The following is a 14,333-nucleotide window of genomic DNA, read 5'->3' as shown; positions in this document are numbered from 1 at the left end:
TCAGCATCAACTTCATTGGACTGGTCAAGTTGCTTAGATACCTGATTATCGTCTTCTACAGCAACTACTGTGCTCTATTCCCAACTTAAGAATGGAAAGCATAATGCTGGTAGACAACAAAAGAGGTTTAAATATGTTCTCAAGGAAAATACAGCTTGAATGTTCTTGAACCTGATTATCTTTATCAGTCTTCCCAGAATGTACAGAACATGAACTTACTCTTGTAGGGAGAGGTCTTACTATAAAAAAAGCCACTAAAACAACAACACTGTGTAATAAAAGCTATAATAAAAATGATATAAAGCAACAGCTGACCAAAGGATGCTTGCAGTACCCGCTTTCAGCTCCCAAATTAAAATACTGGGAAAATCTCAACATACCCTCTCAAGATACTTCACATCTTAAAGGAAAGAGGAAAGGCTTAGGGAGAAAAATATAATCACATGCACTGGTGTTTTCATGAATGGGGTCAGATTTATTAAGCTCTTACATCAGAAATTTCTCATATTCTTCTAGATGTTTTGATCAGGCAAGCTGCTGAAAGGCTTCTGTTTAAGCAGTTCAGGAATGGAGCCAAACCTCAACAAGGTACAAAACCTTGGTGGTCCTGGTATTTAGTAATGACTGGAAAAATGTTGAAGGGAGCGGCAAATGAAATACTATATTGCATCCTGAAGAATGAAAACAGCTGTTGAATGAACTACAAACAATTCTCCCTTTGCAAACAACAATTCCAAGGTTAATGGTCAGTCAGCCCAGAAGATAAAAATAATGCTATTCTGTTTTCAACAGAACAGAATAAGCACATTTCCAGCTTTCACAAATCACTTGTTGAAAACACTATGCATTGTTAATTATCAGCTTATTACATTAATTACTTGCTCAGCACTTTTTATTAAAATAAGCTATTAGGAGTATTTAACAGTAAACACTGTATGCTTCAGAATCAAGTTGAAATGAATACTTGTGACCAATCAGCTGATTAATCACTTAGCTGATTAATGTGGTAGAAATCTCAATGATAGTGTTTGCCCAAGTAATCTCAATGGGTAAATGAAAACAGAATCCTACCGGTAGCTCTCCAATTCCTGAGTCTATCCTCTTGGTATTTTGCAGGTTTCTTACCTACAGACACCTCTGTGATATATGCCTCTTCATACAAATTCTCAAAAAATGGGATGGGGAATATTAATTCCTTATCAACCCCCAAGTTTTAAAGACCCCCCCCCTTTCACAATACACACAGTGTTAAAATTTTAGCAAGGCTTAATCTTCTTAGGAAACTACAATGGCCTGCAATTTTTGTAAATTTCTGTCAAAAAATTAAAGGTTACAGGTACACATTCTAAAAATATAAAGGTGCCTATCACAGATTTGTCACCTCATTGTCAGAAACTAGGCCTTAACATTTAAGACGTTGATCCCTGCACCTTCCTTTTGAAGAGCAGGGTGGGCACAGCTAATTGCATGGCAAGTGGCCAGAGTTACCACAAGTAAATGGGCACTCCTTCAAGTGGATTGCCTCTGTGACGATTATTCACACTGGTGCTGGCATTCTGTGTTTACTGAGGTGGAGTCAGACCTAGCTGAGCATCAAACTTACTCTCAGTCACTTCCCCAGAATAGCAGGCTCCTCACAGACAGGAGGAGGTGCCAGAGGGGGGGACACTCCTCTGACAACCTGCTCAGTCTTCTCCTCTGAATCCAGATCTCCATCCTACCCCCACCCCAGATCCTTCCTAGCTCAGGAACTTATTGGCATCCTGATCCACCTCCCCCATCCTGCTAGAGCCCTCCCCAGGGTCCTTCAGTTGCCCAAGCTATTCCCATTCCTCCTCAGGATCTGACCATCCCCTCCATGATTCCTCCAAGGGTGTCATGACATCAGGGATGAGAATCGTAGCGCATGCTCAGTACATCTTTGTGCATAATTAGGAAGAGATGAATAAGATTTGATTTGCAATCCCGGTCAGCCTCCCCCCAAATATATAAATGCTTAAGTTTGTAGTAAAAGTTAGATTTTCACTCAAATCTGTAGAAAATTAAAGTTTATAAAAACAAACAACCTCCATACCTTTCATTGTCAAGTGGCCATGTGGTGTTTACTTTAATAGCCTTCTTATGTAAGCAAAGAATGATTCATAAAGAAAATGAAATTCACAAACTGACAGATGGTAGCAAAGACATGGATAACTGTGAATCTAAAATGCTTAAGCTTAAGACATAGTTTGCAACCATTAGAAGAAATGCTAGCTTTCAGCTCATCGAAGGAGTCACCCCCTTTTCTCTCTCTCCACCCCCACCCAGTCCCCGTTGTCTTAGTTCTCTCATTACAGATCACCACAAGATTCTGAAACAAAAAAAGAAAACCCTAACTAGATACAGATGACCATACAGATGATACAGATCTTACCATACCTGGTGCTTTGCTAAAATCCTCTACTACTACTACTACTGATAGAAATGACTAAGGTGGGTCCGTTAATTTCAATGGATCCCAGATATTGCTCTAATTAAAAACAACAACAAATGAATTATCAGGATTCCACAGAAAAGGGCTGATGCTTCCATGCTATGCTTTTGAATTTCCAGGAAGTAACCGACTGGCCATTATTGGAAACAAAATGTTGGACTAGGTGGGCCTTTTGACCTAAGAGAATCATTGCAGCCATCCTGTATGTCAGAGTTGGAGAAACATGTGGCCCTCCAGATGTGGCTGGACTCCATTTGCACCAGCCAGCATGGTAGGCAGGGATGATGGGAGTTGTAGTCAAGCAACATCTGGAGGCCAGAGGTTCGCCACGGCCGCTGTACTTAAACCAGAGCTGGAAGTGGGAGACCCAGATCTATATAAATCAGGACTAGTGGAGATTTTCCACAACTTCATGCAGACACAACTAAGATGGTAGGCCACAGCAAATGAAGTCAGGGCATAAAATGTGAGAGAACATGGGCAGAAAAGGGTAAACTAATTAAACAGATGCATTCAGTCAAAGCTGGGCTGCCTGTACTGGTTTCTATAACAAGCCATTTGAAAATGCATAAACCAAATGCCGACACACTATAATCTGATAAATGTGACAGACTCTCTCACAGAGATTAATTTAGAATAATTATCCCTGCCCCCCAACTCATTGTAAACATGTCTGCCTTGGTTGCTGTCTGAATCAGACAGTCAAAGCCAAAATACCTTTTATCCTTTGGTGTCTGGGAGCAACATACATTTCTAACAATTTCCTATTATAATATATGGAGATTAACACAAGTTGCAAATGTGTCCCTAAAGAATAATGAATCTGGTAAATGGGCACATACACTTACTATGCGAATGCACTAGGTAATGCTGGTTTATGATATCAAGCTTACAATCTGAGTGATAGCCCTAATAAAATGAAGACTAATTAATTAGCACCATAATTTTTTGTTTTATGACATGAGCTTTTATATGCCAACAGTCAATTTAATAGTATTTAAAATTGGACTATGACCCATGAGGAAGATGCTCCTTACTGTGCCACAGTTCTTGCCATCATTTTTTACTTTAAGTATGACCCAATAAAGCTGCTATTTTATAATTAAATCCCCCCTAGAAAATTCTCTTTAGTGACCTTTCAATTTTTAGAGGTATGAAAAAATCAGATCAAAAGCCCTTGATACATTGAATCAACCACATTAATCACTTACCCAAGAACAACACACTTCAGTTACATTTTCAGCCAAAGTTTAATAGCAACCTCTACTGTAGGCAAGTTGCAGATGCAGAAAATAAACCACATCTCTGGTCAGTGTAGACACTGCATAGCTAATACAATTTAGCTCACTTTTTTTTCTACAGAAGAACATAAAAAGCAGCCATGGGTTCAGTGAGTTTGATCAAAGGAACAGTGGCCTATTTTTACTACTCAAAAATCACCATATCAATATGTCTTTTTACCTATGGAGAAAAAAAGGATGTATACGGATCATTTCCTCAATGAATGGAAAAGCAACTTGGGGAGACATTTTGGGGTAAAAATTAAAATATGGCAGGATATGAAATGATTAAGCAGTCTCTTAGCTACCATTTCTATGGTCAATTTCCTAGTCCCTGAGGTGACTTTTCATAAAAAGAAAATGTTGTGCAATGCTCATCTGCACCCGTGAATATTGAACATGCTCCCACAGTTTCTGGGAAGTGGAACTCAGGAAGCTGCCTTATGCAGAGCCAGACAATTGGCCCATATAGCTCAGCACACTGACCTTCAACAGCTCCTTCAGGGTTTGGGGCAGCGGCCTCTCCCAACCCTATCTGGAGATACCAGGGATTGAACCCAAGACCTTCTGCATCCAAAACAGATGCCCTGTCACTGAGCTACATCCCTTCCTAGGCTACAACCCTTCCATAGTGATTTAGTGTCCAAGAAAGAAATTCTGCTGATCTCACCAAAGCAAGGTCGCTTATGTTGAACACAAATTATTTACAATAATAATTTAAATAAATTATTATTATTAATAATAATTTGTTAACATTTCTCCTAAAAACTGTACGGAACAAGCAGCTACCACCACCTCCCCTTTACTGCTTCTGCTTCTTTTGCTCCTTCTTTTAAGAAGTGGCTTTCTAGCCCTCCAGACTAGCCCTCCAAATGTGTTTTAAAGACACGTTAAAAATATTCCAGCTACATTTAGATATTTAAGAAGCCCTGCGCTTCTCTCTTATTCTTGAAATGTATAGTCTGCTTTCCACCTGAGGCTTCCAGGGCAGCTTCTTCCTCTGGCAGAAAAATTTCTGCTAAGAACCCCAACCAGACTGATGTCAGTCCTTGCCACAGAGGACTCTTGGGCCTCCAGAAAGAAAGATGCATCTAGGGGTACCCCCAAGCTATGCACTAGCTCCTTCAGTGGGAGTGCAATCCCATCTAGAACATGTAACTTGCCTATCTCCCAGACGTGGGAAGCACCCAAGTCTGTTCTAATAGCAGCAGACTAGACTCTGAAAAACATGTCCTCTCAGATCAGCTGATAATATAAACCACTCATTCCTTTTTCAATGCTTTGTTTCTTTCTGTCTTTTTCTTCTTTTTTAAAGGCTAATGTCATTTAGATGACATTAAAATAATCGCATTTGGCCTTTTGGTACATAGAGCACTTTAAAAAGAAGACGCCATCCTGATATTATCTAGAAGCAATCAGCTATGATAAAATGAAAAAGGAAGGCGGGGAAGAAGCATCCGCCATGAACAGTATCTCACCATTTGCTGTATTCTTCTTGAAGTTGTCCAGAAATTCCTCCAGGAGTTGTGACTGGTTAGGAGGAGGTAGAAAGTTTCTTGCTTCCCTGGAAATGTCACCCTCTGACCACGAAGTGCATAATGCACTTTTATTGCTGCCGAGATTTGTAGTCAAAGTCAGCTTCACGCTTTTCTCAGAGAACAATAACTCCATCTGTCTGAGGTCAAGATCACACACCGATTCTCCATTTATAGTCGAGATTTCATTGCCCACACGTAACCCTGGGAGCATGAGAAAGAGGAAGTAAAAGAAGATTGAGTAGGCATACTGGAGCAGTCAGAAATATTCAGCTAACCATATAGCACCTCAATAGTTCAAACCAGTACCCTGGTCTTCATATTATTACCTATGAGGCCATGATATACACTTTGATGAAATGAACATGTCTAACCAATAAAAGGGCAGTCACTCCCATATATACCTCCTCAGAAAAGCTGACACAGATACGTAACAAGGCTGCACAAACCTTCTCTGTAAGCCACCCCATCAGGGAGAACATCACTTATGAAGATATGGGTGAGATGCTGGTGTTCATCCACTTGTGCAGTGACTGCAAATCCTGGAGTTAAAAAAAGTGGTGCTGTTTTAAATTAGTCTTAAAACAATTCTAAAAATCAGATTATCAGATAGCGAGTTGAAATACTCTCATAATTGGAAACAATCCTCTTTTATATTACGACAAAGGTGTAATTGCTGTATTTTGATTCTGTCCTATGAGATTTTTAGCTGTGATTTTATTATTGTAGTTTTTCTTGTAAACCACTTAGAGATTTTTTTAATGTTAAGTGGCATATAAATTGTATTAAATGAATAAATATGTGTTTATTTATTCATTCCTTTATTATTACATTTGTATCCTACAAATGTACCGTAGGATAGAGCCAGTGTGGTGTAGTGGTTAAGAGAGGTAGAGTCGTAATCTGGGGAACCGGGTTTGCGTCTCCGCTCCTCCACATGCAGCTGCTGGGTGACCTTGGGCTAGTCACACTTCTCTGAAGTCTCTCAGCCCCACTCACCTCACAGAGGGTTTGTTGCGGGGGAGGAAGGGAAAGGAGAATGTTAGCCGCTTTGAGACTCCTTCAGGTAGTGATAAAGCGGGGTATCAAATCCAAACTCCTCTTCTTTTTCCTACCTTTCATTCAAGGAGCTCAAGGCAGCAAGCATGGTTCATTCCCCGCCTTTCCATTTTATCCTCTCAACAATCCTGTGAGTTAGGTTAGGCCAGGCATCCCCAAACTGCGGCCCTCCAGATGTTTTGGCCTACAACTCCCATGATCCCTAGCTAAGAGGACCAGTGGTCAGGGATGATGGTAATTGTAGTCCAAAACATCTGGAGGGCCGAAGTTTGGGGGTGCCTGGGTTAGGCTAAGAGACTATGACTGACTCCAAGGTCACCCAGAGAGCTTCAAGGCTGAGTGGGGAATGGATATCTGGCATCTCAGGTCCTATGGCCAACACACTAATAACTACACCACACTGATGTTACATCTTATTAATATTTTGCATAATTCATGTGACATGAAAGCAAAATTGTGTTTATTGGATAGAATTATTAATAAAATGCAGATGTTTTTTTAAAAAATACTGTGTAGAAAGAAGGGCTGGTGTCTTCAGAAGTCCCATACTTCCTACCAAATGACTCCTACCACAGCTCATCTTAGTTCCCCTGCCCCCACACATATACTGGCAATCGAAAGTCTCCCGTTTTCTTTCATTTTTGCAGTCGTCCTCCTAAAGCAGACGTTCTGCAGCTACAGGATGGCTATGGACACCCTGGAGCCACAATTTCCTTCTAGTGCAATCAAGGTCAACTAAACAAAAGACTAGCAACTAAGACAGTGCACACATTATGAATACTATGTTGGAAGCAACTTAAAATCCTTTCACATGGCAGCTGTATCCACACAGCAGGCCCTTAAGTGTGAACCAACTCATCACGAAGATCTGTCAATTTTCCCGACACCACCGGAGGATCAAAAAAGAAGTCAATCTTAACTTGGAAAAGGGGGTAAATGGCGTTGGTGTAATTTGGGAATATGTTCTCCCATGTCTGATTTCTGTTCAAGGTTAGGACACCAGCTGTGATGGGCCTCTTGAAGCAGCTCAAGGCTACAGGCGTCTGGCATGACTCATCCCCACACACCCTTTCTCCAAAGAATGTATGTACACGCAGTGGCAGGTATAAATCTCTGTTATTGAATCTCTTCAGTTTAGCTTGTAAGACAAGGTTACTGTACTTAGTAGTATAGTTTATGATGCACTGGCATCTCTTAAATTTATATTTTGGAAACTGCACTCACCAAAATCAGTTATACCCTCATTCTTGGTCAGATGCACGTGATAGATACATAAAGGAAAGATTTCTATTTCATCATATATCTGTAGGAGAGAAAATATAATCTTAACTTTTTAACTGTAGAGAAATACATCTCAAAGATGTACTCAGAAGGAACTCCCAACCTAATCACCATTAGACTAATTTTGTTTCAGCTGCTCTGGGTCACATTTTCTAGTTAGAGAGGTGCCAGTTATTTGCTTTACTATATTTTAACCATGCAGGACCCCATTTACGTTTTGTGCCTCATGTGCCATACTTGTTTGTGCTCATTGTACACCACCTTAGAGGTGGGGGGTGGAAAGAGTTGTGAAAGTTAAGTTGTGCCAACTATTCAACTATTTATCATTTAGCTCAAACTAGACATGCTGATTTTGATTATCTGTCCTTTCTGTTGACATATCAAAAAGGGGTTGGTACAGTCAGCATGAAGATGTTTCCCCTGTACCTATATTTTTTCCTCTCCTCTCTCCTCCCCCATTATTTCTAATATCTTTAACATCATGTATAATTCGGCCCTAAGATAGAGCTAGGCATTTCAAATTTATATCCGACCAATTCACTTGGTATCCATGCATTAGGGCTGGCATGCCTCAATTGTTTCTCTTAGAGCAGGCATCCCCAAACTGCGGCCCTCCAGATGTTTTGGCCTACAACTCCCATGATCCCTAGCTAACAAGACCAGTGGTCGGGGAAGATGGGAATTGTAGTCCAAAACATCTGGAGGGCCGAAGTTTGGGGATGCCTGTTTTAGAGTGAACCAAGGAGGAAACTGCAACCTTCTACCCATATTTATTAAGTAGTCCCATCTGAAGGGACCCAGGTGGCGCTGTGGTTAAACCACTAAGCCTAGGGCTTGCTGATCAGAAGGTCGGCGGTTCGAATCCCTGTGACGGGGTGAGCTCCCGTTGCTTGGTCCCAGCTCCTGCCAACCTAGCAGTTCGAAAGCACATCAAAATGCAAGTAGATAAATAGGAACCGCTACAGCGGGAAGGTAAACGGCGTTTCCATGTGCTGCTCTGGTTTGCCAGAAGCGGCTTTGTCATGCTGGCCACATGACCTGGAAGCTGTACGCCGGCTCCCTCGGCCAATAATGCGTGATGAGCGCGCAACCCCAGAGTCGGTCACGACTGGACCTAATGGTCAGGGGTCCCTTTACCTTTACCCCATCTGAATAAACACAAATGTTCCTCCTCCAGCCCATACTGTGCTTTGTAACCTATTTCAAAGAATCATAGAATTGTAGAGCTGGAAGGGACAACAAGGGTCATCTAGTCCAACCCTCTGCAACAATGTGACTGATGAAGAGCAAGTGTTGGATGAGTCCAACTCTGCTCAATCTTGCAATATTTGTCTAACTTTATCATTTGTATGTTGTGAACCAGCCTGTGATCTTTGGAAGAAGGACGGTATATTAATTTAATCTATCAATCAATAATACAAGGGTGCACATCTTTCATTGTGTCACTTGCCTGGTCAGGAACATAGTGCTCAATATTTTCATCAGCAAGCCTTTTAAGTTGTAAACCATAATGTCTTGGTTCCAGCTGCTTCATCTAATGGATGAAAAGAATATATCTAGAATTCAGAAATTATTTGTACAAGTCTAGATGTCACAGCAGATGCACACAGATACAGTCATCAAATGATGCAACAGCAATCTTCAATAAGCCACTTCCTAAATAACCACCATAAATAAATTTAAGTTGTACAGATTTCACAGCAGCGGTTTTGTTGCTTTTAAAAATCAAAAGGTTTGTAATGTTTATTCCTGCACATAAAATTAACTGTCTGGTAAGGTGGGTAAATAAACTTTGAACCTTGTTCTCTTCCTCAGTTTAAACTGACATCTGTTAAGTTTCTACAGGTCTTCCAGATGGCTTAGTTCTGCTCAGTGAAACATACACATCTGATGTATAAAATGCATATGCGCACAAAGGCTGTTAAGAGAAGGATGTTCTGCATCAGCTAGATTTTATTGAACTTTTTACTGCCCATTTCCGCTGAGATCGTGAAACACCACCTATTTTTTCCACAACATGTGTTACCTCCAGGAAGCTAAATAACGGAAGAGGGAGGACTTCCCTCAAGAGATTGCCCTTACAAAGTGCAACCCTTGAGGTGCTGTTCCTTAAGCTCTTGGGATAAAGCTGAAGTTGCACTGATCTCATTTCAAGCATCAACAAATTAACAGCTCAAACAAAACAGTCTGTGCATCCATTAAAAGAGAGGGTTGGTGGCTATCATACCCTTCCATGCTCAAAAGGAGTCCTTCCATGCAAATAAAGATTTGATCCAATGGAGGCTGCAACCCTCCATGCCACTTCCCATGAAGAGTCCCCTCAACCCAGCAGAGCAGATCAGAAGGTACAGGAGGCTTCAGAAAGGACTGGAGAATACTGCCTTCCCCCACCTCTTCTATTAAAGAGTGCTGGGGAAGCCCTTTCTGCAAACACAACTTAGCTCATGGGATCTTTCTGTGAGTGGAACTCAGCTCATGGAATTGCATCTTCCAGCTACATATTATTCAGTTGAACAAGGTAATTCAGCAATATTTTGGGCAGAAAGTGATTTTTACATAGCGTGTCACATTCTGATTCATCTTATTTAATTGTGTATTTCTTGAATATGTCACATTAATAAAATAAAAAAAATGAATGCCAGCACAAAGAATAAAGGATCTATTCCATAAAACCTGGATGAACAAATACAGTAGTACCTTGGTTTAAGATATGAACAACTTGGATTAAGAACGCTGCAAACCCGGAAGTAGGTGTTTTGGTTTGTGAACTTTGCCTTGGAATAAGAACATGTTTCGCTTCCTGTTGAGTGAGTCCCCCCCTCCCCCGCTATGGGAAAGCACACACCTTGGTTTAAGAACGCTTTGGTTTAAGAACGGACTTCCGGAGCAGATTAAGTTCGTAAACCAAGGTACCACTGTACTTGGAAATGGTTGCAATCCTGCACAATTTGTATCAATTTAGTTTCAACTTTGAGAAACTAGCAGAAGTTTTTTCAAATAAAAAAGTACCAGTAAGTGGTTGTTATCCAAATAAAACATTTCAGGAGATGTTGATATCCAGCATCTATTGCTGCTGTAAATGACCAAGTTTTTATTTACAAAATCTCAGTGAATCTTTGATGCTACAAATAAAGCACTCTTCCTGGTTTATTTGTTTAGGCAAACAAGTAAATGAACAGTATCCTAATACACTAAACTGTATCAATCATCCACCACTATAATAATCCATAAAGTATATGAAGACATGTAGTGGAATGTAAGAAAAATAGCAACATATCCAAACTTGTATATAAAACCAACTGCTTCATGGTATCATCCATTCTTTAAAAGACATGTTTGTGGCATTGCTGCTTTCACAAAATATATTTTGAGTATGTCTTCTTCAGCACCTTACACTTGCTCAAGAGAACTGCCAAATGTACAGGGTGCATTGCAAATGTTCTAATGCAATTAAGCTCACCTTGTGAATTTGACTGCTACAGTTTATCATATTGAGATGGACCCATTTGCTCACACCCTCTCTTCTTCCCCTTTCCATTGTATGACTGACTTTGGCAAAGTATCCTAATCTTCATCTGTAGTTTAAGCGCTCCCTGCAGTTCAGGATCAGTTCTTTACATATTCTATTTTTCAAAGAAGCCTTTAAACCACTGTTTCCTGATTCAGATGTTTGAGCGGTCACCAAATTGTGAGGTGAAGGGAGAACAGAAAGGACAAGGAGGCAGCAAACAGGCATAAGGCTGTCAGAGGCTATTCACAAGCCTCTGATTGGCCACTGTGGCAACAGGATACTGGGCTATTGGGACATTAGCCTAATCTAGCAAGACTCTTTTATGCGATTGTGGCTCATTTCCCTGGATCATGATTATTCCCCTTGAACCTGGTCTATGATGAGTTCAAATATTATTTTTGTGACTGCGTATACATACTTGTTAAAGGATAGATTATATTATAAAGCAGTCATTTTTAAGAAAAGTACTGTAAAGCAATTGGGTATGTGGCTCTTTTAAAAGTTCATGCACTAATATATTTTCTACTGATTATCCTTGCTCTGTTATTCGTATGTTCCATTTAGAAACATATTAACCTGATATGCAATCATCTTTTGTTGGATCTAAATAGGAATCTAGAAATCGTCATTCTTATCCAAGTATAGAAATGATGCCAGCAGGTAATGGGGAAGATCCTTAACTGTGCCTACTACACAGGCACAGTCAGATTACTTAAATACAGTGGGAGTCAAGCAATCTATGCCCCCCCCCTTTTTGTCTTTATCTACCACCCTTGTGCCAGACACAACTGCAAAACATACACAAACATCCAAACACCACTTTGCACTAAAGAATGAAGATTCCCAGCACTCACCAGAGAAGTATGGAAATGTAAGAAAAAAGAACCAGGAAAGATGTAGCAGAAAGGAGTCAGCATTAAGAGACTGCTTATGAAAAACATTAAAAGTATTCAGAACAGAAAGAAAGATAAAAGAGAAACAAAGTTTTAATTGATAAAGAAATCAAAATAACTTCAGATCAATGAAGTGATATATACAAAAAGAGAAGAAGCTACAAAAAAATAATAATCCCCAGTATCTATATTTACCGGTATTAGTTCTTCTTCAAGGTTTTCCTTGTTCAAATAACAGTATTTTCTCAATTTCCCCTTTCCCCCTGGCTTCAGGTCTCTCCCGCCACCTAGTGGCATTCCCTATGATACATTGCCTTTTCCCTTACTTATTAGTTCATAGAATAGGAAACAAAAGATAAAACTATAAGCTAAAGTGGGCAACATGAGCAATTTAAAAATATATATTTGTAGTGACTTGGTATAATTAAAGCCAAGCATGTTAACATCTAATAGTAATGCTAGGAAAAGCCTGATTCTACCCCCTCCCCTTCTGCTATATGGCCAGTTAAGGATGTGCTTGCAAGACTGACATGTCCTGTTTATGGCACCTAAAGTGAAGCCACTTTAAGGCTAACCTTAAACAAAGAGGCCCAGACTAATTTTACTGGTGAATCAAGGGTGATTCAGAGGGCAACCCTTAGGCCAAACCACTTTGCTTTGCTTATCCAGAAGTGACACAACAAAAAGCTGAACACACTCCAGTATTATTAAAATCAAATAAATTTAATTGGGCTTAATTTGGGTTTTTCAGGCATTCAATGACTAGATTTTATTTGTGTCAAAAATATATATATTAATGTAGTTACCGTACTTTTTTTGCCACTGACTGTGATTCTGTGCACATGGGTATGTTTGCATTCAAGTCATTAGGATTTATGAGTGTATTACGCATATTTTACTAAGAATAGATCCATTGATGTTATTGCTTCCTGTTATAATGCAATTTTTCTTATGATCTAAAATGCTGTTTCAGTGTTTTTTGAGAAAAAAATACATTATGGTTTGGCTTTCTAAATCAATTTGTTTTTATAGTACATTCTGAGATCCTAGCATTCAACTTTTTCATACTGTGCTTCACTGTTACATATCTTTCGGCTATACTGGGGGCAAAGCCAATTCATAATTTTAGAGACAGAAAAATATAGTACGGTAGGTTAAAATCTGGTGCTTAGCTTTACTGGAGACTGAACTGCATTGTGTGCAGTATCATCTTACACAGAATCCTTTAAAACCATATATACATATTTGCAAGGATGCAACACCTGGGCTTTAAAGTTCTAAGCAGTGGGATTAGCCAGACAAATTAAGATGAAGAATAATGTACCTTGCATGCCAAAGTCAAAACATCGTCTACTCTGTGTTCTGGCTTGAGAGTTAGCATCACTCCTTGGCCATCAGGAAAGTGAACAGGTGACTGGATGTCCCAGGTATTTTCTTTTGAACAACTTTCTGGAGCTGGGCAGTACACATTTAGAAATTCATCTACTTTCTGCTGGAAGAAAAATATAACAATTTAATAAAGCAGTATCACTTAAATATTTTTGTTACTGATGTTTTTCAAACAAAGAGTCCATTGTCTACTAATAATTGTGTTAACATTCACACATTGGGGTATGAACACCTCACTCTCCGTTTTGCCTAACCCAACTAGAGTATACTATATAGTACTGTGGTAGATTGGTACTCAAACGCCTTGGTTCCCAAATGCCAAAAACACAGAAGTGAGTGTACCGGTTTTCAAAAGTTTTCAATGAGGCAAATGGATAAAAGCTCCCCCCCATCCGAACAATGACTATCATCAGTGCAGGTAAGAAAAAAATGTTAATTTTTATCACCTACAATACTGTCTTATTTTATAGTACAGTACATTGATTATTGCTTTCATTTTATGGATCAATGGACTCGTTAGATAGTAAAATTCATGTAAAATTGCTGTTTTGGGGGTTGTTTTGAAACGCCTTGGTTTTGAAACTGACTTCTGGAATGGATTAAGTTTGAGAACCAAGGTACCACTGTATAATCTGAGTGATAGAAGATTGCTAGAATGAAATAACAATGTGGCTTTTGTTCTAATTTCCCAATACCTCTGCCTCCTACATGCTGCACTCACAAGAGACAATCAGCTGACAAGAGGAATATAGGAAAGCAAACAAGAATTTGGAGAATAGGATGGACATTTCATGAATACAACCTAAGACGTTCACTGAATCACAACTCACAGAGCCATGATACACAGTTCTATTTAAGGAGGGCTGGCCCAATCACGAGGCAATTGTCCCAGGTAAACTGGCACCCCTCCCA

At 39.7% G+C, this 14,333-nt stretch overlaps 1 protein-coding gene across 5 annotated transcripts in view; it reads right to left on the bottom strand.

Annotated features, from left to right (window-relative positions):
- TIAM2 (TIAM Rac1 associated GEF 2) overlaps positions 1–14,333 on the bottom strand; it is a 131,856-nt gene that overhangs the window by 38,294 nt on the left and 79,229 nt on the right. For 3 of the 5 annotated variants that reach the window (XM_060272772.1, XM_060272770.1, XM_035108669.2), the window contains 5 exons: positions 13,357–13,524; positions 9,079–9,162; positions 7,572–7,650; positions 5,738–5,830; positions 5,232–5,492 (listed from right to left, as the gene is read on the bottom strand). In XM_060272772.1, coding sequence (XP_060128755.1) covers positions 5,232–5,492; positions 5,738–5,830; positions 7,572–7,650; positions 9,079–9,162; positions 13,357–13,524 — 685 coding nt within the window. The remainder of the gene's footprint in view (positions 1–5,231; positions 5,493–5,737; positions 5,831–7,571; positions 7,651–9,078; positions 9,163–13,356; positions 13,525–14,333) is intronic. The other 2 variants (XM_060272773.1, XM_060272774.1) reach the window with 1 other exon arrangement.

The sequence above is a fragment of the Zootoca vivipara genome, chromosome 3 (genome assembly GCF_963506605.1).
Source record: "Zootoca vivipara chromosome 3, rZooViv1.1, whole genome shotgun sequence".
Classification (NCBI taxonomy): Eukaryota; Metazoa; Chordata; class Lepidosauria; order Squamata; family Lacertidae; genus Zootoca; species Zootoca vivipara.
This window is presented reverse-complemented; position numbering and strand designations above follow the sequence as displayed.